This window comes from Zootoca vivipara, chromosome 5, assembly GCF_965207765.1.
Source record: "Zootoca vivipara chromosome 5, rZooViv2.hap1.1, whole genome shotgun sequence".
Classification (NCBI taxonomy): domain Eukaryota; kingdom Metazoa; phylum Chordata; class Lepidosauria; order Squamata; family Lacertidae; genus Zootoca; species Zootoca vivipara.
Window position 1 is genome coordinate 33,560,409 of NC_142588.1, and position 27,786 is coordinate 33,588,194.

Here is a 27,786-nt window from a genome sequence, read left to right on the forward strand (position 1 = left end):
CTTTAACTAGTACCGGTATAAGCATTTGCCATAGATAGCATATTTGAAAGATTTTTTTTATAAGTTTAGATTTACTTTTGTCCCTTTAATGGGATCAAATGGATCAATAACAGAGTCATTTAATGGTAAGCATATATGGAGTTAGAGATTAGAAGTGACAATGAAAGTTTGGGATCAAGAGAAGTATAGCATAGATAGAGCAGTAAGTCCTAATAACATATGTGAAAGCTAGTAATCAAACCAGTTTTGTGGTCTGCTCTGCAAAACAAATACAGAACAACTATTAGAGCTAATCTCTAATGTAATTTATACTGTAGGAGCAGTGTACCAGACATTTAGAAATAACCAGTATAGTATGTATGTATCTGTTTATGCTACATGTTTAGGTCATGATCAAAGTTATACTGTACTTACACACCCTAATCCTAAATGCATCCACTGGTCCACTGATTTCAAGGGAAAGCAAATTTCTGCTTCAGCCGGCACCATAATCCTCTTGTACCATAGGGGAAGCTGGGCTAAATAATTTGCATCTGAGTTGTATGGGACAAATATTTCATTATTTGAGATGCAATTTTTAAGCCTTATTCTCATTCTATAAATCTTTGCCCGATAGTTCTATATTATATACTTTCTCTTTAAAGTATAGCTCTTTCAAGCCTGTATGAGATTTTAAAAAGACCTGTATTATGGTTGAAAAGTATTGGGGTGATAAAACAACTGAAGTGTACAATAGGTTTAGTCTTTTCATATTCCTTGCTCTATGCTTGCAGTTTAGGGACATGTGCCTTATGAAAAAAGCTGAAAATAGTCTGCAGGTGAAGCTACTTTTCTGCTTTTGTAACTAGCATACCGTAATACACCATAGGTGATCCTGGGGTTTTCCTCCACTATCAATTGAGAGTCACAGTGCAACTTTCCTATTGCTGCTTCTGTTTGTTGTTTGTTGTTTGTTTTGTGGTGCTTGTTTTATATTATTGTTTTTATGTGAACTGTAGAAAGGTGGCTAATTAATTATAAAGTTGCCTGGCTAATATGGAGTTATGGTTTTATTATTATTATTTTAAAAAAGGAATGGAGGCTTATTGGCAGAAACGCAGCTGGAGATGCTCTTCTTCCATTACCCCATCCCATGGATGACAGATTTCCTGAAAAGGGAAGTTTCTGATGCAGTCCTACAGCTGGCTAATTTTGGTAGAGACAACACATCTGCATGATTTCAGCCAGACACATGATTGCACAACTAGCATTGTTACTGCTCTGTCTGTCTGTCTGTTGTGGCTTTGCTCTGACAAAAAATTTCACACACTCAGAAACCATACTGAAAACAGTATGTTTGTTCAAACAGGTGCAGTTGAAGAGTATAGCAATGTGATCTGCAATGAAAGGGGTCTCATTCTCTAATACGTGGGGGGGGGGGCGCCAACACTACCGGTACCAATCTCTAGGCTCTGCCCACGTATCTGATAGCAGCAGCGCCTACCAAGCCGCTAGCATCCTCGCTCCATTCTACAGGTGCTCACGGGAGTGTTTTTCTGTCAACGCTGGATGCGGTTAAGGGAAAAATACTGTAATACCTTGTGCCTTTTTCTAAAGGCAAAGGACAGATGCCGGGGTTCAAGGCTATCTGCAAACCTGATCTCTGACCTAAACACACGCCTGCCTCATACCACTCAAATGAAGACTGGCAGAGATGCCAACTTGAGTAAAATATTGGGGGGTGTTGTTGTTGTAGGTAAGCCCTGTTCTGCACACACACCGCATTTGAACGGCAATGCCCATCAACTTTGGGGGAACAGCGCCCTCAAATATTTTAGGGGGGGCGAAGGAACCCGCCCCTAGGAGTTGGCTTCTATGAAGACCGGTGTTGAGCAGTCTTGCTGACAATGCAAGCGTGTGTTTTTGTCTCCGGGCTTCTGAGCCAAAGGAGCCGGGCTTGGGCGACCGGCTCTCTGCGCCCTAGCCAGATCCCTGCAACCGCGCACACGCTGCTGTTCAAGTGGTTCTGTGGACGGTGCGCTTGGTCAGCGCGGAAGAAAAAGCACTCTGCACATGCTCAGGCGCGCAGCCCTCCGTTTCTGCTTTAGGGCTGAAAGGGGGCTCTGGAGAGGAGGCCAGGTGAGCCCTAGTTGAAAGGACATCGCGCGCGCGCGCAGAGACGGCGTGGCCCAGGCGACGGAAGAAGGCTCGCTTTGGGGCTGTCCCGTCGGCCTCAGTCAGACGGAGGCCGGGCGCGCCTGCTCTTTCCCTTTCTCTTTAGCGGGCAGGCGAGCGGGCCGGGGGTAGCGCCAGGTATGAGAAACTGGAGAGGAGAGGTGCGCAGGCCGGGGCTGGGCAGGGCAAAGCGGGGAGCGCCAGCGGGGCGTCGGGTGCCTTAAAAGAGGGGAAAGTCCGAGGGGCAGCCCTGAGACCGGGAGCAAGCTGTGAGACCATAAATTGCGCGGGGGGGGGGCGGCGAGTAAATAGCTTAAAAAAAAAACTTATGGAAGGCGCTTGGCTGTTGGAAGGAACATGTTTCCTTCTTCAGCTGAGCAGCCCCCTCCCTCAGTCTCTCAGGGGAGAGACAAGCCTGGTTCTAGGTTTCTCTTGTACCTCTGAGTTCTTACCACCAAGCTCTTAGGCCAGGGGTCAGTAACCTTTTTGAGCCTGTTGGCCGGTCCACCATCCCTCAGACCATGTGGTGGGCTGGACTCTCTCTCTCCATATATATATATATTGAGGGAATGAACGAATTCCTATGCCCCGCCACAAATAACCCAGAGATGCATTTTAAATAAAAGGACACATTCTACTCATGTAAAAACACGCTGATTCCCAGACCATCCATGGGCTGGATTGAGAAGGCGATTGGGCCGCATCCGGGCCCCGGGCCTTAGGTTGCCTACCCCTGTCTTAGGCGCTCCCTACCTCTTGCTTTTCCTTACTAAGTTCAAGGAGCATGCAAATGTTGCAAGCATTTCTTCCTTCTGCAGGCCTGTTCAAACATCTTTTGTGTTTGCGGTGTGGCTGCGGGATCATCTCTGGTGTCAGACTTCCATATCCTGGGTTTTTATTTTTGTGTGTGTGTATGTTACAGGGCTCAAAGATGTCTAACTCTAAAAAGAAGCAGAGGTTAGGAATCGTGACCCCCTGAGGACCCTTGGATTTTGATCAAATGCCTGGAGAAGTTCAGCTGCGCAGGGCAGCTCACCAGCTCCTGTGATCCTGCCACCTTCGCCTTCCAGATTCACGGCTCGGGTCCAAACCATTTTATTGCCGCAGCCTGTGCCACGAATGGCTACCCAGAGGAAGCACTTTGTGAAAGATTTCAATCCCCATATCACCTGTTGTATCTGTAAAGGATACCTTATCAAACCAACTACAGTAACCGAGTGCCTCCATACTTGTAAGTAGGATTATGTGAGGCATCTATCTTTGGAACAAAATGGTCTTTGCTCCAATTGTTTATTTTATCTTATTTACTACATTTATGCCCTGCCTTTTCCCCAAGGAGCTCAAGGCAACCTGCATGGTTCTCCATTTTATCCTCACACAACAACTCTGTGAGGTAGGTTAGACTCTGAGATAGTGACTGGGCCAAGGTCACTCAGTGTTATATGGCTGAGTGGGGTTTTGAACCTGGATCTCACTGATCCTTGTCCAACACTCCAACCACTACACAACATAATTTTAAAACCGAGACATTAAGTTTATAAATCATTATACTATTGCATAATATACACCATTATAGTATTTATAACAGGCACCCCCAAACTCGGCCCTCCAGCTGTTTTGGAACTACAATTCCCATCATCCCTGACCACTGGTCTTGTTAGCTAGGGACAATGGGAGTTGTTGTCCGAAAACAGCTGGAGGGCCAAGTTTGGAGATGCCTGATCTATAGCATACACTTCAAATATTCAAAGAGTATCGCTTACAGAATATATCAGTTATTCCTTAATACCAGAAATTTCAAAGAGTTGAAGGAAGTTTAAATAGTTGAGCTATGTCTGTGGCAAAAGTGTCACAAAATACTGTACCAGGGTACTCTGTTCTTTCTGGAGGTTGACATAGTTTGGATTCTGTATGTTTTCTTAGATCTCCCTGTGCCTTCAACTTAAAAGAAGCAAAAAAAAAAAAGTTGTTTAAAAGAGCTTTGTTCAATAGTTATATTTTGACAAGCCATGAAACTGCTGAAGTTTTTGCTAAAAACAAAAATGTCATGAAGCGGGACTGACAGGCCAATCCTGTACAAGGTTTAAATTCCCTTGATGGGTAGTTTTAATAAAATGGTCCTAATGGTCCTACAAATTGATAGGCAGCACTCATAAACTTTTCATTCTTGCATTTATGAGGCCTCCATTCTAGTATCTCCATTCAGAAAGAATTAAGTAGTATCCTGATTTACATTCTAGGTCACCTTCATGTGTTAGGATGTTTGCCACATGTATACCACTGTTTGTCACAGTAAAAGAAAAAGTAAATAAAGTGTTCTGTAGGTGCATGATTCACTTCTACTGTTAAAGCTAAATAGTTCTAATCCTGTAGTATGCCTGGGTGGGAAACTGCTTGGGAATCATATGTTAGCCTCTCTGAGCTCCTTGGAGAAAGAGTGATGGAGAAGTGTAATAAATATTTAAAGGGTTTGTGTATATATATGTGTACATGCACAACATTCATATGTCATGCTGAATCAGTGGTGGATAATCTGTAGTCCACATGTTGGATTCAAAGTCCCATCAGCCTTGCCTAGAATGGCAGGAATGGAGGGAGAAGTAATCCAACAACATGTAGAGTGACACAGGTTCCACATACCTAGTTTAGCATCACATACAGAACTATATGGGTTCACATAATCTCCCATCCAGTATGGGTGGGAGAATGACCAAAAAGATTTATTTTCAGTTTCCCCCTGATCTCTGTCTATTGCTGTGTACAAACCCAAGAATCATGATTATAGCAGACTGATCAGTTAAAGGGGGGCGGGCGGGAAGGCTTTGGAAGCCATGGTGTGAAGTGGGCTTGTTTGGAAATTCACCAGTTTGTTATAACTCAAAATATCTGGTGACTATAAACTAAGAAGAAACTGAAAGTAAACATTAGCAAAGTTCTACTCCCGTGTACATGGGGAGAAGTCCAGGGCTCATTTCAGCTTGTGAACATCACACTAAACCATGGTTTAGCATGATGTCCAAATTGGGCCATGGTGGACATGTCCCTGGAAGTTAAAGTCAATGGCAACTTCCCTGTACATGTCTACTGCAAGTATTTGGAAACTTATTTCTCCCCTTTACACCTGGTGGTATCTACCAAAGGGACACAGAAGTTCAGATACTGTGGGGGTTTTCCTTGATGTTGCTGTTGGCTGCCTTGATGGAACAGAAAATGCAGGATTAAAATATTTAAATAAACTATGCAGGCACACGTGCAACATAAATCTGTCTCTTCCCCAAATCCAGTAGCTTTGCTTTGTGTTTTCCCTAAATTGGTATGATAAATCTTGATAGTTACTTTAAATCAGTGTTGGGTAACCTGTGGCCCTCCAGATGTTGGGACTGTGGCCAATGGCCTGGGATAGTGGGAGCTGTAGTTCAGCAACATCTGGGGAGTCTCAGTTCCCTGTCCTGGCTTTAATTTTTTTAGTTATCTTGAAAAGAATCACTTCAGTTTACATTAAAAGAGAACTCTGCAGCCTATCTGAATCTCCTTGCATGCTCTGTGCACATGGAGGTCCTAGCTTCTCTGATTTGAATTTTGAGAGCAGCTTGGCTCATGCAGATCAGTTTAGAGAAGTCAGCAGATTTTACCAGGGTGCTTGTGTGCTGGAAAGAAAATCCCAACACTATATGAATAAGGCAGGAAGGAACTTGGGATGTACTTGTGATAGGTGTGGGCATGCTCTTAAATGATAGAATTCAGAAATCATTCATCCAATTTACATTTTTGTCTAATACATATTTCTTACTTGATTTTGTAGTTTGTAAGAGTTGTATTGTGCAGCACTTTGAAGAAAGCAATGACTGTCCCAGGTGTGGCAATCAAGTTCATGAGACCAATCCATTAGAAATGTTGCGGTAAGAGGATATTAAATACAAATTATTTCAGTGGAGAGAGTTTGTCTTAAATTGCCTTTTGCCACAATTGGCTACCTACAGAAATATAGAAAGCTGCCATACCGAGTCTGACCATTTTTCCATCTAACTCATTATTGCATCTATGCTGAGTGGCAGTAATTCTCCAAGCTTTCAGATGGACTAGGATGCAATCCCATATTAATTACGGTGTGTGTAATCATGTCTTTTTTACTTTACCTGCCTGCCTAATCCTCTGCTCCTAGCAGTGCAAAATAATTGTCTTTTATGCAGTGCAGTGCAATGACCTATCAGATCATTTACTTTCTAAAAAAAAAATCTAACCGGTGCACACAAATGGCCTTTTAAACAAAAAAATCCCAAGAATCTTAAATGTGCTTGAGATTAAGGATAGGGCAGGAGAGCATACAGAAAACTAACATGTAGGGGGATCAAACTACATAATCATGGGCTTGGAAGAAAATGAGGTGCTTATAGTAATGGGGAAGCAAGTAGGGAGATATCCTTGGGGAAACAATGCCAGTCATGGCAGTTTCTGCTTCTTTGCTCCCTTTTTCTTTTGCTGAATCTGCAGGGGTTTTCACCTTCTTTCCTCTCCAGCTGAGCTCTGCAAACCAGAATCTTTGCATTGTTAAGGAGGCAAAAATGTGATGAGCAATTTATCTTACTTTTAAAATATGACTATTAATGGATACTTCTATAGTGGGAGAAGAGGTTAAAATGTAAAAAAGGGGGGGGACTCCCCAAACCAAGTGGTCATGCTGGAAGGTGGATATATAATGTGTTTTGTTGGTTTCAGTGGTTGAGTTGCAACACAGTTTTAACTGCAACAGGATCCATGTCCTAGAGTTTACAGATTGTTAAAGAGATGCACAGAACTATCTTCTGCTGCTAAAGAACAGGAAGCCCAGATTTCCAGAACTATTCTCATGCTAAGTTGCAAGGTAGCATTACTATATGTAGAGTAGTAAAAAACTATGGGAAAAGGCATATATGCTGGATCACACCAACAGGCTTCCCCCTTGGTCAGTACTGCTGCTATCTCCACTTTTTCTCTGGCAGGAGAAAGTGAATGACTTGGGTCATGAATGGCAACCTTTTCTGAATGATTTCAATTCCCATATGTTGCACACATTTCTTCTGAAGCCACTGTATCTGAGATGCTTTCACCTCAGGCACTCAGTTGCAGGGACTTTTTTTATTTCTTTCCAGTTGGATGAGGTGGCGGCGGCAGCAGAGAAGGGAGCAGGTGAGGCAAGAATAATGGCTTGAACCAGCATTGAAATTGTTCTGTGCTCACAGACAGTACAGATGAAATATCTGCTGTGTGTCCTCGTTTTGCTATATTTCATGACTACCTTAACTTTTAGTGTTTATTAGAAATCCCATTTCAGCACAGGCACATCATAATTGTAATAAAATATATAATATTAGTAACTGAGCATGAATACTATAATACTATCCAGTTCATAATAATCAATGGCAGGTAATACAACTTGTCTCTCTGTGGTTTGCTACTGGCTTTGGACAAAACTGATCTATTGGCTCTATACTTGTAAATGGACAGGACAGTCAGTAGATTTTTATGGATTGCCTTTTTCCAGCAGAGTTTTGCAATCTGATCTGTTTGAGGGGGAAATTCCATCCTTTAGATGAATCAGCTGCTCACAGGGACCGATCCTGAAGCTTCTCATACGACCCTGCATCCCTTTAAATACAGGCAATTCTCCACTTATGCAGGGGTTACATTCCAGCACCCCATGCACATCATGTAAGTGGATAGCAGCCTCTAAACACTCTTTAAATGCCCTTTCTGCCACTCTCTCTCCAATCCAGATCAAAAGTACTGTTTCTGGCTGGAGTGTGGAGGATGTGGGGAAACTGGTGACGGCTGCTGTGCTACCACATAAATCAGCTGTTAGGCGGGAGGCTGAACAGCCTAAACCTAAATTACAGGACTGTGACCATGTTATTTTTAGGGGAAGTTTGCAGACAAATTTTAAGGGGGCAAATAAAGTCCCTTTAGCATTATGGGCCAATGAGCCAAACTACACTTTTTACTGTGTGTAGTTTTTGCTTTGTACAGATTACTGCCATGGAGGCTTCTCTCTCTGAGGACATAGACGATTTTTATACTTTTCTTCTCTGGATATCTTTCTTCTGAAAATTGTAATATCTAGATGCCTCCCCCCGATATACAGACCCATACCAGAGAAAAGATTTCGATACATTTAGTGGACAAAGAAAAAAATGGTACCCTATTCCCCCCTAGATTCTTTTCCATTTGTCTGTCAATATTTTTTGGCTCCATACATTCTCAATACTATTGCAACTAGTGGTAGAACTTCCAGCAGAGGTTGATTAGAAGGAGGCAAGGCCAGGCATTCAGTGGCTAGTCTTCTCTGTAGGAAGGGATCACAGACAATGTTTAAATATAACTGTATAGTTGTTTGGGGGATCTGTAGCTTAAATAATTGCTGCCAAAAACAGGGTTCTGAAAGTTTTCTTCCTCGTTCCCTTTCAAGTTCTGCAATGCATGTTCATAAAATTTGTTATCAGCTAGCTAAAAAAAAAAGATAACTTTTTTTTAAGGCGTCAAAAGACTTGTTTTCTTTCTGTTTATCTCTCTTCAGGCTGGATAACACATTAGAGGAAATTATATTTAAGTTGGTCCCAGGACTTCGAGAACGTAAGTTTCCCCCTCTTCATTTGGTTGCTGCTTTCTTTTCATTGCAATCCTGTTGATATTCCAGCATAATTGAACTGAAATATCATGCTCCTTTTTTTGTTGTGAACTAGAGGAACTATACCGTGAGACTGAATTCTGGAAGAAAAACAAACCTCAAGAAAATGGAAATGGTAATTACATCCTTGATTTTTTTAAAGTAACATTTTGATAAGATCCAGTGTATTTTAATTTCAGACGTCAAAAACTGCATGAGAATCAGTGCTCCCAAAACTACATCTGTATGTTCAGCTGTTGCTTTTTCCCTTGGAGTTTACTCTTGCAGCTCTTAGTTACATGGCTTATTTATACACATCATACGGTAAAATGCTCAGCTTCTAGAGTTGGTTGTCTGCATAGTTGTGCATATAGAGAATATATGTTATGCTGTTTCTAATGTTTTTTTTATCCAGTTATACCTCCTAGAAGCATTCTTGTGCATCTGAAATGTTTCACATTGGCATACATAAGGAAAGGATTTGGGCTTTTTGGGTTTTTTGCCAAAATCTGTAATCTGCTATTTGAAAAAAGAAAAATAGAATTGGGTGTAATTGTCATCAGCATACTGATGGCACCTCCCTCTCAAACAAAAAAACACCCTCCCATAGCAGTCTTGTGAAGATATTAAACAGCAGAATAGATAAAATAGACCTATTCATGACTGCATGTACAACTGCCACAACACAAAGAAGGAATACTCGGCACCACCGCATTGAGTTATGGCTCACTGGTTTCAGTACAACTTACTGCTTAGTAAGCATGCTGTGGATTTCATTCTTAGTCAATTTGTTTGAAGATTGTGATATATGTGTAAATGGTACGTTTTATTTCATTTTATTTATGCAGAAGAAAATCCAAAATCTGAAGATCCCAAAGATGATGAAGATGGAGATGAAAATCGAGATGATAAAGACTATCACAGGAGTGACCCACAGATTGCTATTTGTCTGGATTGTTTACGTAACAATGGGCAGTCCGGGGATAATGTAGTAAAAGTGAGTTTTGATAATATTTTTGTTTCTTAAATAACTCGAGCAGTTGTTGTTGTTGTTGTTTAGTCGTTTAGTCGTGTCCGACTCTTCGTGACCCCATGGACCAGAGCACGCCAGGCACTCCTGTCTTGCACTGCCTCCCGCAGTTTGGTCAAACTCATGTTCGTAGCTTCAAGAACACTGTCCAACCATCTTGTCCTCTGTCGTCCCCTTCTCCTAGTGCCCTCAATCTTTCCCAACATCAGGGTCTTTTCCAAGGATTCTTCTCTTCTCATGAGGTGGCCAAAGTATTGGAGCCTCAGCTTCACGATCTGTCCTTCCAGGGAGCACTCAGGGCTGATTTCCTTCAGAATGGATAGGTTTGATCTTCTTGCAGTCCATGGGACTCTCAAGAGTCTCCTCCAGCACCATAATTCAAAAGCATCAATTCTTCGGCGATCAGCCTTCTTTATGGTCCAGCTCTCACTTCCATACATCACTACTGGGAAAACCATAGCTTTAACTATACGGACCTTTGTCGGCAAGGTGATGTCTCTGCTTTTTAAGATGCTGTCTAGGTTTGTCATTGCTTTTCTCCCAAGAAGCAGGCGTCTTTTAATTTCGTGACTGCTGTCACCATCTGCAGTGATCAAGGAGCCCAAGAAAGTAAAATCTCTCACTGCCTCCATTTCTTCCCCTTCTATTTGCCAGGAGGTGATGGGACCAGTGGCCATGATCTTGGTTTTTTTGATGTTGAGCTTCAGACCATATTTTGCGCTCTCCTCTTTCACCCTCATTAAAAGGTTCTTTAATTCCTCCTCGCTTTCTGCCATCAAGGTTGTGTCATCTGCATATCTGAGGTTGTTGATATTTCTTCCGGCAATCTTAATTCCAGCTTGGGATTCATCTAGTCCAGCCTTTCGCATGATGAATTCTGCATATAAGTTAAATAAGCAGGGAGACAATATACAACCTTGTCGTACTCCTTTCCCAATTTTGAACCACTCAGTTGTTCCATATCCAGTTCTAACTGTAGCTTCTTGTCCCACATAGAGATTTCTCAGGAGACAGATGAGGTGATCAGGCACTCCCATTTCTTTAAGAACTTGCCATAGTTTGCTGTGGTCGACACAGTCAAAGGCTTTTGCATAGTCAATGAAGCAGAAGTAGACGTTTTTCTGGAACTCTCTAGCTTTCTCCATAATCCAGCGCATGTTTGCTATTTGGTCTCTGGTTCCTCTGCCCTTTCGAAATCCAGCTTGCACTTCTGGGAGTTCTCGATCCACATACTGCCTAAGCCTGCCTTGTAGAATTTTAAGCATAACCTTGCTAGCGTGTGAAATGAGCGCAATTGTGCGGTAGTTGGAGCATTCTTTGGCACTGCCCTTCTTTGGAATTGGGATGTAGACTGATCTTCTCCAATCCTCTGGCCATTGCTGAGTTTTCCAAACTTGCTGGCATATTGGGTGTATCACCTTAACAGCATCGTCTTTTAAAATTTTAAATAGTTCAGCTGGAATATCATCACTTCCACTGGCCTTGTTATTAGCAGTGCTTTCTAAGGCCCATTTGACTTCACTCTCCAAGATGTCTGGCTCAAGGTCAGCAACCACACTACCTGGGGTGTACGAGACCTCCATATCTTTCTGGTATAATTCCTCTGTGTATTCTTGCCACCTCTTCTTGATGTCTTCTGCTTCTGTTAGGTCCTTACCACTTTTGTCCTTGATTATGGTAATCTTTGTACGAAATGTTCCTTTCATATCTCCAATTTTCTTGAACAGATCTCTGGTTTTCCCCATTCTATTGTTTTCCTCTATTTCTTTGCATTGCTCATTTAAGAAGACCCTCTTGTCTCTCCTTGCTGTTTTTTGGAAATCTGCATTCAGTTTCCTGTATCTTTCCCTATCTCCCTTTGCATTTTGCTTGCCTCCTCTCCTCCGCTATTCGTAAGGCCTCGTTGGATAGCCATTTTGCTTTCTTGCATTTCCTTTTCCTTGGGATGGTTTTCGTTGCTGCCTCCTGTATAATGTTACGAGCCTCCATCCATAGTTCTTCAGGCACTCTGTCCACCAAATCTAAATCCTTAAACCTGTTCCTCACTTCCACTGTGTATTCATAAGGGATTTGATTCAGATTGTATCTTACTGGCCCAGTGCTTTTTCCTACTTTCTTCAGTTTAAGCTGGAATTTTGCTATAAGAAGCTGATGATCTGAGTTACAGTCAGCTCCAGGTCTTGTTTTTGCTGACTGTATAGAGCTTCTCCATCTTTGGCTGCAGAGAATATAATCAATCTGATTTCGATGCTGCCCATTTGGTGATATCCATGTGTAGAGTCGTCTCTTGTGTTGTTGGAAGAGAGTGTTTGTGATGACCAGCTTGTTCTCTTGACAGAACTCTATTAGCCTTTGCCCTGCTTCATTTTGAACTCCAAGGCCAAACTTGCCAGTTGTTCCTTTTATCTCTTGATTCCCTACTTTAGCATTCCAATCCCCTGTAATGAGAAGAACATCCTTCTTTGGTGTCATTTCTAGAAGTTGTTGTAGGTCTTCATAGAATTGGTCAATTTCACTTTCTTCAGCACCGGTAGTTGGTGCATAAACTTGGATTACTGTGATGTTAAAAGGTCTGCCTTGGATTCGTATCGAGATCATTCTGTCATTTTTGAGATTGCATCCCATTACAGCTTTTGCCACTCTTTTGTTGACTATGAGGGCCACTCCATTTCTGCTACAGGATTCTTGCCCACAGTAGTAGATATGATAGTCACCCGAACTGAATTCGCCCATTCCCTTCCATTTTAGTTCACTGATGCCCAGGATGTCAATATTTATTCTTGTCATCTCATTTTTGACCACATCCAGCTTACCTCCACTCATGGTTCTTACATTCCAGGTTCCTATGCAATATTTTTCTTTACAGCATCGGACTTTCCTTTCGCTTCCAGGCATATCCGCAACTGAGCGTCCTTTCGGCTTTGGCCCAGCCGCTTCATCAGCTCTGAATCTACTTGTACTTGTCCTCCGCTCTTCCTCAGTAGCATGTTGGACGCCTTCCGACCTGAGGGGCTCATCTTCCAGCGTCATAACTTTTATATGCCTGTTGTCTTTGTCCATGGAGTTTTCTTGGCAGGGATACTGGAGTGGCTTGCCAGTTCCTTCTCCAGGTGGATCACGTTTAGTCAAAACTCTCCACTATGACCTGTCCATCTTGGGTGGCCCTGCATGGCATAGCTCATAGCTTCTCTGAGTTATTCAAGCCCCTTCGCCACGACAAGGCATTGATCCATGAAGGGGACTCGAGCAGTATGAACCCTTTTTATCTGCATGCTGTAAACAGTTGAAGATAATATTTCCTGCAACTATATCATTGTGTGCAACCTCTATTTCATGAGCAGTGGTGCCTGCATTTATCCAGGGTTCACTTTCCTTGGGATGAAGGTCAGTAGAAACTGTGCTGTCTTTAGAATACATCGTTTTATTTATTTCCTATAATTAACACCCAAACAGATCTTCCTTCCCCAAGGGACGCTCAAAGCCAGGGGAATCTCCAAGTCACCACTCTGAGTCCAGCACAGAGCAAATATGCTTCTGTGTCTCCAGCTTCCAGCATCACATACACAGCCCTCCCTGGCCTATTCTTCTCCATCCTAGGATGGCAAGGCATCCAGCCAAGTGAGGTTTGGGGGTTTGGGGGGGGGGAGTCCATCCATTTGCCTCTATGGCAACAGAGCTCATTCTTTAAGGTGCCAGGGACAGTGACCTTGACAAAAGAACTGGTCTGACCAGTTCAGTAACCTTTTCTAGTAGATTTAAAGCCTCCTTGATACAGGAGCACAGGCTTGGAGGAACCCAGCGAATCATCCAGACTGACCCACAAACCTATAATATTCTTTTCTAAAACTATAGGAAGGCTGAACCCTTCCCCTGCTTTTGCTTTGGAACACCTGTACCCAGGTTGCCCCACCCACCCATGGGCTCATTTTCAGTCACCGAGTCTTGTTAGAATACATAAAAGAGCAAAGGGAAGTTTCAGCACCCTGTTGCTTATTGCCACTTCTCCACTTGAAATCAGCCTGCTACTTTCCCATATAGTAGCAATCGAAAATATAGGCAGATGTGTTGTTTGGTCTTCAAATGTCAGTGTTTTATTTAAAACATTTCTTACCTGCCCTTCATTGCAAATGCCATTCCATTTAACTGCAAATTAAAACAAATTGAGACACATTATACAAGTACTAAAAATAGAGTAGTTAAAACTAGCCAACTAAAATAAACATCAGTAGTAACAATGAAGTCCACTAAGAGCCTGGGCAAATAACCAGGTTTTCAGCTGCTGTTGAAAGGTTAAAAGAGTTGGTGCCAATTGTATTTCACAAGGAAAGTGTTGTATGTATTAAAGTTCTGTTACATCTGTGAGCATACCTTTATAACAGCTGGCTACAGCCCTACAACAACACGAGTACTACTACTACTACTACTACAACAACAACAACACTACTACCGTATAACAAAAATGCTAAGTAGTGTAGTATTTGTGTTGTCACTGAAAGTTTGTCAAATGAAGCTAACCTAAGGCTTCCAAATTCCAAATGTGTTCTACCACTTAGCTGTAGTACTTTCTCATCCTATAAATGATCAAGCAGGTTTGTCTGTTTTTCATTGGGTTTCATTTTTGAACCCAACAAAGGCTGAAATGTGTATTCAGATTTACAGGTTTTTGTCTTCTTTCCTTTAGGGACTGATGAAGAAATTCATCCGGTGTTCTACGCGAGTTACTGTAGGGACTATCAAGAAGTTTCTAAGTTTAAAATTAAAGCTTCCAAGTTCTTATGAGGTATGATAGACAACAAGCCAAAGATTTTACACACCTTCCTGTGATTAAGTTAAATGGACATATCATGTCAGGCTTCAGATGTACAAATATTGTTTGGCTTTAATGTCAAACATGCACTGCAATATTAATAATCCAACCCTTTCCAAATTTACTAAGATGCCGGTCACACTGAGTTCAGTGTACTCCGGTGTAAGTGTGCATGGGATTGCAGTTTTAGTGTCATAATCGAGGGTAAAGCCTACCTTTTACTGACGATTATTATTCACTGAGAAATCAGCATTAATGTGACCCCAGTGAAAAATGCTACTAACTGCATAAACATTTCCTCGGTGAAAGTGCTACTTCATCTGAAAATGGTATTTGTTCCTAACTCTGAGATATAGATGGGTGTTATTACAGGAAGTTTTGTCTCACTCAGACAATGAGACATTAATAATCCAGCCTTCAGCTCTAATTGGTGAAAGCAGCTGTAGCAGTAAAGCAGGTTCTATAACCATAAATGCCAACAAATTGAACATTGGCATTTTGGGCCATAAATAGTGATTTGAAGAGGGAGCATAGCACTGTGGATACAGCACATGGCTGCATTCATTAAGTTCCAAGTTCAGTTTCTTCCACCTCCAGTTTGTTGTTTTTCTAAGATCACGTGGAAGGCCTTGGCCTAAAACTTTGGAGAACTGTTGCATATTTAAGCTGCCCATGGTGGACCAGATGGACAAATACTGTAGTTTGGTATAAGGCAGTTTCCTGTACTTGTATGCTAAATCATTCTTTGCCTTACTTTATGATCAGACTGGCTGCCCCTCCCTTTTCTTTTTTCTTAAGCAGCATATGCAAATTTATTTGTACATTCTCCACCTTACTTTTTAAAAAAATCACAATCATGTAGCTTTCCTATGCTCACTAAAAGCCCTTTACTAATCTGATAATGGAATCAAATGGACTCCCAAGTAAATCATGGTTTAAAAACACTGCAATTTGATGTGCCACAACCCAAGCTGCTTTTCTAGTTTGTCTAATTGTCGGTGGCATGTATAGATGCTGGGTCTTCTGTCTGGATTGAAAGTGAAAATATATGTGGACTTGTAAAAAGATCTTTCTGGATCAGGGCCATTTCGTTTGTATTTTGTTCAGTTAAACAATGATCAATATCATTATGTTGCACTAGGATAAAATGCTCTCTCTTATATTCCCTATCATTTCCTCTTATATACTAATCAGTTTTAGGAAACATTGCAAGAGTTTAAAGGAAATTGGCATTTTTATGTTTGTGTTTTTTACTCCTAAGGTTATTTTGTGATTTACAGTACTTCCCTTTTCCTTTTCTTTCTAAGCTGGATGTACTATGCAATGGGGAGATCATGGGGAAAGATCACACTATGGAATTCATCTATATGACAAGATGGAGACTACGAGGCGAAAATGTAAATAAAATGAGAAATAACTCTAATCATTTCTTTTGTGCATATATAGCTTATTTGCTATCTTAAGTTTCTAAATTTATGTTTAGAAGCCTCAACAGGCTTATTAATAACTATTTTAAAATCCATTGCTGGCTTCCAATAGTCCATGATTTCCCAAATTTTATGATACAGTGGCATGATAACTGGTGGTTATTCCAAACCAGCACCACCTTGGCTGCCTCGGCACAGAGTGTAAACAAAGAAACCAGTTGGCAGCAGCCACTTCTTGCTGGGAACTAAGGTAAAAATTAAGACATGGAGTCCAGGGATAAGGGGGCCTTGCAGCCTAGGAATGTATTTGTCAGTGAAAAGTACAGAAAACAAAGCTTCTTGGTGCCAAGTGGATACAAAAAACAAAAGAGAAATAGTTCTGGGGAAATTGGGAGGGTGCTTGAACATTTATCATAAAGAGAGCTAGTAGTTAGATAGCTGCCTCAGGAGTAGTAGCTTCCTCACAAAGTACCATTTCAAAAAGATGAGCACTTGACATGGGTACCATTAGTACCATCTATTATATTACTGTATTCAGACAGGCTGAGAAATGATTAAGTGCAAGAATATTTAAGGACTCTCAGATTTGGAAAGGAATTCACTCACATTGCTAAAAGTGATGACTTCAGAAAGATAATTAAAAAAATTTAATCCCTGGTTATGTTTTGTAATCATTTACTGTACATAGATAGAAATAGTCCTTTAGACTAGTAGCACTTTTAAAACATGGCTTATACGAGTTTAATGCTTAGTATGAGCACATAAGAGCTTGCACAATAGATCTTTCCCTTTCCCTTTCCCTTTCCCTTTCCCTTTCCCTTTCCCTTTCCCTTTCCCTTTCCCTTTCCCTTTCCCTTTCCCTTTCCCTTTCCCTTTCCCTTTCCCTTTCCCTTTCCTTGCAGTGCCCCTACTGGAACTGTAAATAGCTGCATAAGTGGAGGGGAGGGATGCACAGTATCAGATTAGAAAAACTTGCACCATGGAGATGCTTTTTGGGGGAGCAGAGGAAGGAAAAGGTCAATTGCATGAGCTTGTCATACACTCACACAGTGTTGTATACAACCCTATTCATCTACTGAATATGAAATAATGGGTGGGGGGATTATATATTTTCCATTCTAAGTGAATGCTAAATTAGTCACAACTAAGAAACTACGATATTTGCATATCTTATAGCCTTAGGTAGCCCTTTTCTTAATTCCAGTTTGTGCCTTAAGCCCTCCAAGTTAAGTTGAAAGCACTTTCACTCATTCAAGGAGAAAGTTCTTAAGTCCCTCTCGTTGCATCTGCACCCTTTGCTGCACAAATCCTGAAAAGAGTTGAGGATCCTTCAAGAACACTCCCAACTCTCTGCAGGCAGTTCTGAAAGAGTGGGGAAGCTGTAGACCAGGAGGCAGGGAGAGGGAGCAGTGGAGGACACCTCTGTGTAAGCAGAAGTGCTTTTTATTCCCCTTGTACAATGGGGTCTTCAGATCAGTCCCTAGTAATTTCCACATTGCTCCCTTTATAGTTGTTTTGATTATAAAATGAATATGCCTACTAATAAAATTGGTCCAGTACAAGTTATACGTTTTGCTGTTAATCTCTGATAGCAATGCAATACCTGTCTTAATTGTAAAATAATTAAATTCTCAAATATGAAACAAAATTATATATGAGATGACTGATAATCCATGTCCAGTTGTGGATGCCTCTTATCTGATCAGAAACTCGTCTCCTTCGCAGTTTCGGTGTCAGAACTGCTCATCTTCGCAAGTCTGCTCACAGGATGGCTCTTTTTATCAGGTAAGAGGCACTCCCGACTGTACACATTATAGTCATTAAGATTACATTAACACAACCATTGTTAATGAAGCCAGTGGGTGGCGGGTATCCTTTTAATTCCATATAAGAAAGTCTCTCAAGACCAAAATAAGTCTCAGGTGCTTTCAAAAGGTCATGCAGATTAATTTTTTTAATGCATGTAATAATATTTATTCATTAATTTGTTTATGAACTTTGTATCCTACTTTTCTGTTCACATACCCAAGGCACATATCAAAGATAGAAATAGTGTAAAACAGTGACACTAAGGCTATAGTCCTAAGTCCTGATTAGTACTGCTGTAGGACCTTATGAGGGACGCGGGTGGCGCTGTGGGTTAAACCACAGAGCCTAGGGCTTGCCAATCAGAAGGTTGGTGGTTTGAATCCCCGCGACGGGGTGAGCTCCCGTTACTTGGTCCCAGCTCCTGCCAATCTAGCAATTCGAAAGCACCTCAAAGTGCAAGTAGATAAATAGGTACAGCTACAGCGGGAAGGTAAACAGCGTTTCCGTGTGCTGCTCTGGTTCACCAGAAGCGGCTTTGTCATGCTGGCCACATGACCTGGAAGCTGTACGCCGGCTCCCTTGGCCAATAAAGTGAGATGAATGCCGCAACCCCAGAGTCAGTCATGAGTGGACCTAATGGTCAGGAGTCCCTTTACCTTTTCCTTTAGGACCTTAGAATCCAGTGGGCATACCCACCCATTGGCCTCTTCCTATGGGGGTGCAGGGAGCTCCCCCACCACAGAAGCCCCTGCTGCAGCTATGGATCTGCTGGATCAGACCCAGTCTGTTCTGCCAGCCTGCAGCTGGTGCAACCCAACAAAAGGGAAAGAAGTGAATGTCTCTGCCCCTACCTCCTGCCCTGGCCATTATAAGTTAAAGAACATTGAGGTGGCTCTGCCGTTCTGTTTACCACACTGACCCCTGGCCAGAGTTAGGATTACTTTGCTTATAGATATATAAACATAAGTATCCTAAGAAAACTTCAGAGATATGTTATAACAATTGAGGGCTGGCTTCTCCCTGTACTGCTGGCACCTGATGTTGACCGGCTGCCACATAGATGGGAGTTAGAAGTTTACCGTATATTTAGCCCCTCTATCTGCTGTGAGTGTTGATGCTTCCAGTACCAGCAGCCTTGGCGACTCCCTCTGGTGCTGTTTAATTGTTTGTGTATGATTTAAACACTTTTAATTGTTAGGATACATGGAGACTAGCAGTGAATGTTTCATAGCCGTGTTTCGTTAAGACAATTGGGAAAAGAACACACCCCTGTATATATATATTTAGAGAGAGAGAGAGAGAGAGAGAGAGAGAGAGAGAGAGAGAGAGAGAATTCAGTACCGAGATGACAATCAAACTTCTGATAAAATAATCCAATTCCTTAGCTTTTTGTAAAATAGTAAGCCAAAACGATAGGCCAAATGTCACAAGGTGATTTGCCCTCCTATGGCCCTGCTTGCTCAAGTAATGTTACATGTAACTAAAACTGCATTCTCATGCAGCAATGGGATGATCCCTGAAATGCCTAAAAACAGGGCCGGCACGTCCCATTTTGCCGCCAGAGGCAAAAGGGGAAGTGCTGCCACTGCACTGCCCGCCCCACCTCCTCTACTGCTGGCACCAGCACTGATTTCTGTTGAGATTTCACTGAAGTCTCGCGAGATCTTACCAGAAATCTTGGGGGCGCTGCCTCAGGGACTTTTACCACCTAAGGTGGCTGCTTCACCCTCCCCACAGGTGAGCTGGGCCTGCCTTTCGCCACCCAAGATGGTGTTTGATAGTTTAATTTATGTTAATAGTTTATTTAGCTGTTTAGGACTTCATGGGATTTCAGCCTAAGATTTCAAAGCAATTTAGGAATAGCATTAGAATAATGGCCTAATTTTATTTTTGTGCAGTAAAATTTCTTGTGCAGTAAAGGAAGGAGAGTTTTATCCAGGGTGGCGTACATGATGGTCCTCCCACCAATTTTGCCTTCACTTATGTTAAGCTGAACTGTAGTGAGTGGCACAAGGACCCCCAGTGTATTTAGCTTCCTCCTGCTCTCTGGAACATGTGATGAATCCCAGTAAGGCCCCCAGCAGCAGATTTGCCAGGTTCACTGCTTCAAAGCAGGCCCAAAGAAACAGACTGGAGATGACATTTGCATAGGGGCTGCTTTGAAAGACTATACAGAGGGAAATAATGGGCTCAGGTCAGTCTAGAAATTAGGCAATGTATTGTCTGATTTGGGGAGAAATACCTCATCTCCAAGGCAGCCTGACATGACATGGGAAGAGCTAGCCCAACGTTTTAATTTACAGAGCCCCTCCTTTTCGTTTGGTTTCTTTAATGTGTATAAGTTGATGAGTAAAATATTTTGATGCATTTTAAATGATTCTACTGCATATGTGCTTATGTCTACCTGCTGTCATTGTTCTGTTTTCATTGTGGTTCTAGTCTTACCCCATGGTACTCCAGTATCGACCCAGAATTGACTTCGGTTAGACCAAAGGGCCAGAACCCACTGAGATTGAACCTGCACTATATTTACCCATCGACAGATTGCACAATGAATGGACGTGCCTGGATTTGGGGGGTGGGGGTGGGAAAACAAGATCAGAATTCCAGCATGCAGATATGGACTTTTTCTTCAGCTGATCAACTATCTTTCCCCCGTAATCCAAGTGCCATTCTCCTACTGAAACATTCATAAGATGTTTGTGACATCAGAGTTTGCGAGTCATAGCCAAATAGTTAAATGTATAGTCTGAATCTCTGGAATACTTGCTTTGCCTGTTAGAAACCTTCCTTGGTCCATAACATTGATTACATCGGCAGAGATGGCCATCGGCTCTTTCATATGTGGTGTTGCTGTTCGTTTGTTTTTCCCCACATTAACTATCTTACTGAAAAATGTTGTTTGAAAGTACTGTATAAAAAGGTTAAATATGCCTTTACATTTTTTGTATATAATACATGTTTTAGAAATGTGGTTGTTGTGCCACTAACGTTTTCACATTCAGTTCCCCATAGGTCCAGGTAGCTAACTCGTTAGAATACAGCAGTCTCTTTGCAGAATTCGAAATTTTAGATTTTGTGTCAGATAAGTTAAATGCGACCGTTTGTATTGAATTGAAATGGTATAACGTCTCATATCCTTTCAGCAGTGTATATAACTTAACCTAGAGTTTTAAATTGCAGAAATAGCAAATCTGTAAACATGCAGCAGGTAAGGTTATTTTGTCTTTTTAAAAGTCTATTACATAATATTTTTTTAAATAAAAGAAGAAACAGGAAGTGTCATAAACTGTAATATGAAAAATGTTAGGTATTTTTTGAAACTGTTGGTGTTGCAGGCTTCCCTTTTCAGATTTCCTTGAAGGCAATGTGGGAAAGAGGTAGTTTTGAAATTGGTGGTCTTAAGTGTGCTAGATTAGGTCCACTGCACCTAAATATAGGTCTGTATTATTTTAGTATATTCAGTAACACATCAACATGTTGTAAAATGTTAATGGCATTTCAACCACATTTTCGGGTTACAGTATCTGGAATCTAAAAGCTATAGTAGAACTGGTTGTAACACCTGAAACAGAAGCAGATTTAACACGATTGACAAAGCTACCTGACCAAAACCCACTGACTGTTCGAGGGAGGGGGGGGGGTTTCCCCTGACAAGCGGTAGTGTTACAAAAATACTAATGGCTGCCTTAGGTATCGCATGTGCATTCTTCCTTGTTTAAAAATGTTGTGCTTTGTTTATGGATATCATTACAAAGCTAGTAACATATTGTTATTTTGTTTCCTGTCTTCCATTACCATTGCACAGTTAAAAGCCAAAACGATACAGCTGAATGATCTGTAGAAGTTTTAATAAACAGAGTTATTTGTAGAGTAAACGGCACACTACAAGTAACTACATTCACTTTCGAATGCTATGATGTAATTAATTCACTTCAGGAAAATACGGCAGTACAAATACCACAGCCCTAGGATGTAAAAGTAGGAAGTAGATGATGAAATACTGTAGGCTGTCATTTCTGTGCCCCACAACGTGATCAGCGGTGTGTCAGGCACAACAGAGCAGATGGGAGGAAAAAGGACTAGCTGGACTAAAGCCCATGCTGGCTTCCTCTAACTTATACTTGATGACAGTGTCAATAACTATCACCTGTTAAATGCTCTGGGCATGGTGCAGGAGTACCACTTGCATACACTCCTATTTTGGGTGCAGAGAGCTTGCACCTGCCTAACGCCCCCACCCCCACCCCCTTTCAACAGTTTGGCCTGCCACTCATGCCATATCAAAAACTGATTTTCTAATTCACTTCTGTTTCCAAAGCAGTTGTTTCACTGTATGTGAGCTTGCTGCTTGAGAAGAACGAGTCCACGGCTTCTTTAAGCTCTTGGAACTAGTTATCTGGATCTTAGCCAGATATTTTTTTACACACACAGGTTAACATCTAGCAGTGGATCTAATTACATTATATAAGCCTACTTCTGTGTATAGGTTAGTATTTTAGGATGTGGCAAATTCCCCCTTTGCACTGTGTTTCACTAGAATGATTTTGGACATTACCTGGAAGGGCAGGGGGAGGGAAAAGTTAGTGAGTTGATTTGTGTATCTGTTTGCATAGTGCTAGATGACGCCCGAAGCAATAGCTCCTGCATCTTCCTTTGGGTGCAGATCCAGAATGTGTGTACTTTGCCATGGAGAGGATGTGGGAGTCACCACTTTCCCCCAAAGTGTTCCCCATATGTAACCCAAAAGCTTGGAAAGAGATGCATAGACCATAATCTTCAGCTCTTTTAGGTAACATCCAAAGATGCCCTGAAAAATCTGTCAGTGCAGATCAGTTGTATGCACAGTGGCTTGATTTAAGTTACCGGTACTGAAATTGTTGCCATTTAAGATCTGAAGGATCTTCCAATAGCAACAAATACGGATTTATTTTCTTCATCAGTGCTCTGCCAACTTGAGCATTGTTAAAAATTCCCACAGTCCCACAAACAAAAGACTTTCTGATTTTCACAAATGGAGTATGTGCAACTTATTTCTGAACTATTTTTTGGTTTCCTGTGCAAAATGAGCTGTTAAATCCTTCCTTTGATTCATGGAGGTAAATGTAATGTTTCAAAACTTCATTCCAACTGACTTAAAATACATTCTCAAAGTAATCTATTTTTTTTCTTCTAAATCTTCAGAAGCCTAACAATTATAAACCTTGTGTAATTATGTTGTACACTGGCAGAAAATTTGCTTTTTCCTGTAGAGAAAGGACCATATAAAAACAATAATTTGGGGTCAGGCTACAAACATTTTCTACATCAATTTCAGGAGCATCTCATATGTTTAGGGCTGGGAACCAACATCTAGTTCATCTTATTTATTTATTTATTTATTTGCATTTCGTTTTTAAATAGCATAACCTTGATTAATGGGATCAAATATTTTCCACTTGAAGAAAAAGCATGGAAATCCAAGACAGACTTGTGAGCTGTGAAACTAAGAGCCTTAAAATGTTTCTTGCACATGTAACCTCTTTGTGGCTTATACCATTGCATTTCTGGTTCAGCTGAATAGTGCCTCTACAGAGTTGGTTGGGTAATTGTAGGAAGGACCACCAAGTGTAGTCATCTTCTATACAACTTTCTAACTTCTTAGTTCACTGACGATTCTACCCATTTGTTCATCTGGTCACCCCTAAAATATATTTAATGGTGTACCAAGAACAAATTAAATATGAAATATCAATAGAGCATGATCACAGGCTTCTTGTGTCAGAGAAACATTGCATAAATGAAGATGACCATGCACACAGAGATATCCATAGCCAAACTAACTGGGGGTTAAAAAATAATAAAATCAAACCTGACAATGGCTTCACTGTTTGCTCACTTCCTATAAGCCTAGTATGTGCTGAGGATTCTCATTCCAAGCCATATTTTCTATTGGGAGAGTTCATACCTCAGCAATAAAGCACATGATTTACACGCAGAAGGTCTCATATGACATCTTCAGTTAAAATTAGGATAGAAAAGACTGCTTCCTGGAGAGTAGCTGAGAGAAAAGAGTGGACAATACTGTACTGGGCTTGATGGGTAAATAGTCTAGCCAGCTTCCTCTGTTCTGTGAAAGAGAATCGCTCCATGGACATTGTAGCTGTTTCCCGTGTGCAGGCTGGGCATTTTCTTTTCACAGAAGAAATGGAAAGCTTTTAATCTCTCCCTGGGCATTTGAAACTACTGTTCTGCATGCCCAGCCCAAAGAATTGTAACACTGCTGTGCCCACAAGTAAGCAGTAAATAGTATACAAGCTTAGGGCATAAAGGGATCCCTATAGGATAAGACATGAGGTTACATACGTAGATTGTTTTTGCAGGACTGAAGCAATGCTACAGTTTTAGATTCATCTCTTGCACAGAAATAAAGGTTCTGCCTGGTTTCTCGTCCCTCGAACGAAATTTCAACTAGCTAGTAATGTGTATTTTTTGAAGGTTTCATGCCAAATGATTTACTTTCTTTTTCTTCTTTGCTGGCATCCAATCTCAAATGCCTATATAATGCAATACTGTTAAATTAGAATAAACTATGTAGTGTAAACACACAGAGTTTTCCTAGATTAAAACCCCCAGTTTTCCCAGATTAAAATGGTAATTCAAGTTGTTCACACAAAACTGCTTTAAAGATTGCATGGGAATGGTCCTCTTCTACAGTTTAGGATAGACGTGTGTGCTGCTTCTGGACAATTGAAATATAAAGTACAGTATACATTTTCATGGCTGTTCTTGACTCTTGACAAAGTTAAGTGTTAGGCTGAATGTGCTAAGTGACACTCTGCTTTTCTTGTGGCATCTTTTATGCAAACCAGTGTGTGATAAGAAGAGAAGGGCATTTCTGCTTTATACGTATTTCCCAAGGTCAATGAGTGATAAGCAAGCAGGATTAGTAATTTGAGAGAGAGAGACCAATAAATATTCCCAGAATGCTTAGTTATCTTTGTAAAAGATGACACAAAAACACACGGGGCTTATTTCCCCTATGAATGGAATTTCTGCATTTATTTTATTTTATTTTATTTTATTGGCAAGGGGTTCATATTTAATGATGATCTTAGATGCTGGAGAGTGCCTGAAGGTCTCTGTTGCTTTAAAATTGGTCCTAAGAAATGCTCACTTACAAAAAAGGTACAAAGGCTTTTGCTTCAGTGCTGGTGGCTCTGCTATACCTGGCCTATGAACCAAAAACTGTGCCCTGTCAATCTTGTAAATCTGCAAAGCACAAAATACTGATCAAACTAATTTCATTCAGCCTTTTAAAAATAGCTTTGAGGTTTAGTTACACAACCCTTAGCCAGAAAGAATAGGCCTGGAGTATGTGACAAGGTACCGGTATTAAAATCCATTTTACAGATATTTGTAGTATTTTTGTTTGTTTGTTTGTTTTAGCAGAGAACATTGCTTTCAATCATGTCTGTTCTGTGGGTTAGCAAATAAGGCAACACTGTGTTATGCATTATACACAACATAGTCCATTTTGATACATCTTTTCAAAGTAGTTTTAACTTTAAAAAAAATACTGAACTTTAAAACTTGTCTACAAAATTATATTTGCTTTCTAGACTAGAAAATAAAAATACATAGATTAGCCTACCACATTACAGTCAGCCATTGAAAAGAGAAACTGTGTGGCATTAAAAAATAATAATCCAGGTAACTTCTTGAGGGCTGTATTCCTGTACACACTTACTTCTGGGTCAGCCTGCATAGGATGGACTATAAGTGTCCTTGCATAAGATGTGAGCTGCTTCCACCTGGCAGTTTATTGTGGATATAGTGCTGCTCATGTATGCAAGTTTTGTGGAGTGTCCACACAACATCCTTATCAAAATGTCATCCCATGATATTTTCCCTTTTAATCTGGATTTGCTGTTTTCGCAGAAAATCTGATAAGTAAAGAAAAACCCCGCAGAAACAGTTAAATCTGTATTAAATTGGGAGGCAGGGAAGGATATGGGTTGGCATTTTGTTGAGGAAGATCTGGAGACGCAGCAACAGATTTGCATCAATGAGCAGCACCAAGTCTAAAATAAACTGCCTTGAGAATCACAAGTGGTAGGGACCAGAGAAGAGAGAGATTAGTTGTTATTCTTCTAAACTTCTTTGTATGTAGTTGGTGGTTAAATCGGTACTCTAACGGCTCTTGCAGTATGTAGAGAACTACCGGTAATTGCATAATATCCCATTGTTAATTTTCTTTTCAAGTATGAACTATTTTAAGCCTTTTCTTTTTCTGTGTCAAAAGTGGTAACATAATAAACCTTTTTGTGGTTGTAAAGTTTAGCTTATGAATCATTCAAATTGAAGTGAAAAAAAAAATCCAGGTCATTATTAATGACAGACTATCCTATTTAGGAATAAATGTATTTTTGTAAAGGAAGTGCACTTGTAAATATTTACTCTGTTATCTGTTATCTGATATCTATGTTTTGTTTTGTTTTGTTTGGGGGGGGAAATGCCTCTTAGGGGGTCGCCTAAATATTTTTAGGTTTGTGCTAAAATGGATTTCCTTTGCATTTGTGGCATGTTCATTCTGTACATAGCTGAATAGTTACAACTGGGCTAAGCACGTTTTATATCTGGACTTAGCTAAGTATGTCTTGAGTATGCCACAGAGTCTTTCATTAAATCTGCCTGAAAGCAGAATATGCATTGGTGCTGTGTTTCCATCATTGATATTAGCTCCCTTCTGCCTTACAGCATTCCTACCATTGTCATCATGTTATAACAAACTTCTGGATTAATTAACTGTGACAGTCACACTCCAGATTGAGGTATCACTGGCTGCTTACTTTCTGTTTGCAGTTTATAATAGGATTGTGAGCTTTGGGTATCAAAAGTGGTGAGCCAGGAGACAGAGGACCCCTCCAGATGACCTCTTTATTGAGCATTCATCCCGCAGCAGTTAGATCAGGCCCTCCAGATGTTTTGGCCTACAACTCCCATGATCCCTAGCTAACAGGACTAGTGGTTGGGGAAGATGGGAATTGTAGTCCAAAACATCTGGAGGGCCGAAGTTTGGGGATGCCTGAGTTAGATTATATCTGGTCTTCACTGAACATTTGTAGTGATTTGTCTGCATTCGTCCTACTTTGCTTGTTGGTCATCTACCTGTCAACTGTTCATCTCAGACTTTTCAATGTTCTTCCTGGTCACTTTCCTAACCACAAAAGTCCATTTTGTTTTAAAAGTGGGCTTGCTGTAGTAGGGGAACAGAGCACCTCAGTCTGCTTCCATTGCTCACGCCTGGAGTTTTGGTATGCACTTTAATCTTTCCCACATATCCCTGACAGTGTGGAGGCACGCAGAGCAAGAGCAAGTAAGGCCAAGACTAAAACAAACAAACAAAACTCCTTGTGAGTTAGGGCAGAGCTTGGACTCAGGGCAAGATGGCAGAGATTGAAGCTGGTGGGTCATGATGAGTGGAGGCTGGCAAGCTCTGAAGTCAGCTGGCTATTTAGCCCCCAATCCTGATTATTTTAACAGAAGACCGTTTTACCTCTTGGCCCAATAAAAGGCTGGCTGCTTGGCAACCAGGTTATAAAACACGTTCTCATATCCAGTCAATATTTCAGTGAACTGGGGTGGGGGCAGGGACAAATGATCCAAATATATATTTTTCTAGTGCAGGTGGGTTGTATACCTGCATATTTTGAAAAGCTGTTCCCTAGGAAACTGCTGTAGGAACACAGAAAAGGTTTCAGCTGCAATTCTTGAACGATTAATACAAAGCGAAGAGGGGGGGTTGCTGTATGAAAAGAATTGAGATGGGGAAGGTACTTAAGCTATAAGGCTAGAGTTAGCCATTGGAAATTGTGCAGTAGCTGGAATTTAGTCCTTTTAAAATCTTATCTTTTTGAGCCAATCAAAATAAATAAAT

At 41.0% G+C, this 27,786-nt stretch overlaps 1 protein-coding gene across 6 annotated transcripts in view; it reads left to right on the top strand.

The window, feature by feature from the left end:
- PCGF5 (polycomb group ring finger 5) overlaps positions 1-26,184 on the top strand; it is a 40,639-nt gene extending 14,455 nt beyond the window's left edge. For 2 of the 6 annotated variants that reach the window (XM_035137702.3, XM_088670326.1), the window contains exons 2-10: positions 3,077-3,385; positions 5,957-6,053; positions 8,705-8,760; positions 8,871-8,930; positions 9,643-9,791; positions 14,506-14,604; positions 15,939-16,028; positions 17,784-17,843; positions 20,307-26,184. In XM_035137702.3, the coding sequence (XP_034993593.1) occupies positions 3,274-3,385; positions 5,957-6,053; positions 8,705-8,760; positions 8,871-8,930; positions 9,643-9,791; positions 14,506-14,604; positions 15,939-16,028; positions 17,784-17,843; positions 20,307-20,354 (771 nt within the window). In that variant the 5' untranslated portion in view covers positions 3,077-3,273 and the 3' untranslated portion in view covers positions 20,355-26,184. Of the gene's footprint in view, positions 1-2,154; positions 2,293-3,076; positions 3,386-5,956; positions 6,054-8,704; positions 8,761-8,870; positions 8,931-9,642; positions 9,792-14,505; positions 14,605-15,938; positions 16,029-17,783; positions 17,844-20,306 lie in introns of those variants that run through there. The other 4 variants (XM_060274867.2, XM_060274868.2, XM_088670327.1 and 1 more) reach the window with 4 other exon arrangements.
- The last annotated feature ends 1,602 nt before the right edge of the window (positions 26,185-27,786 follow it).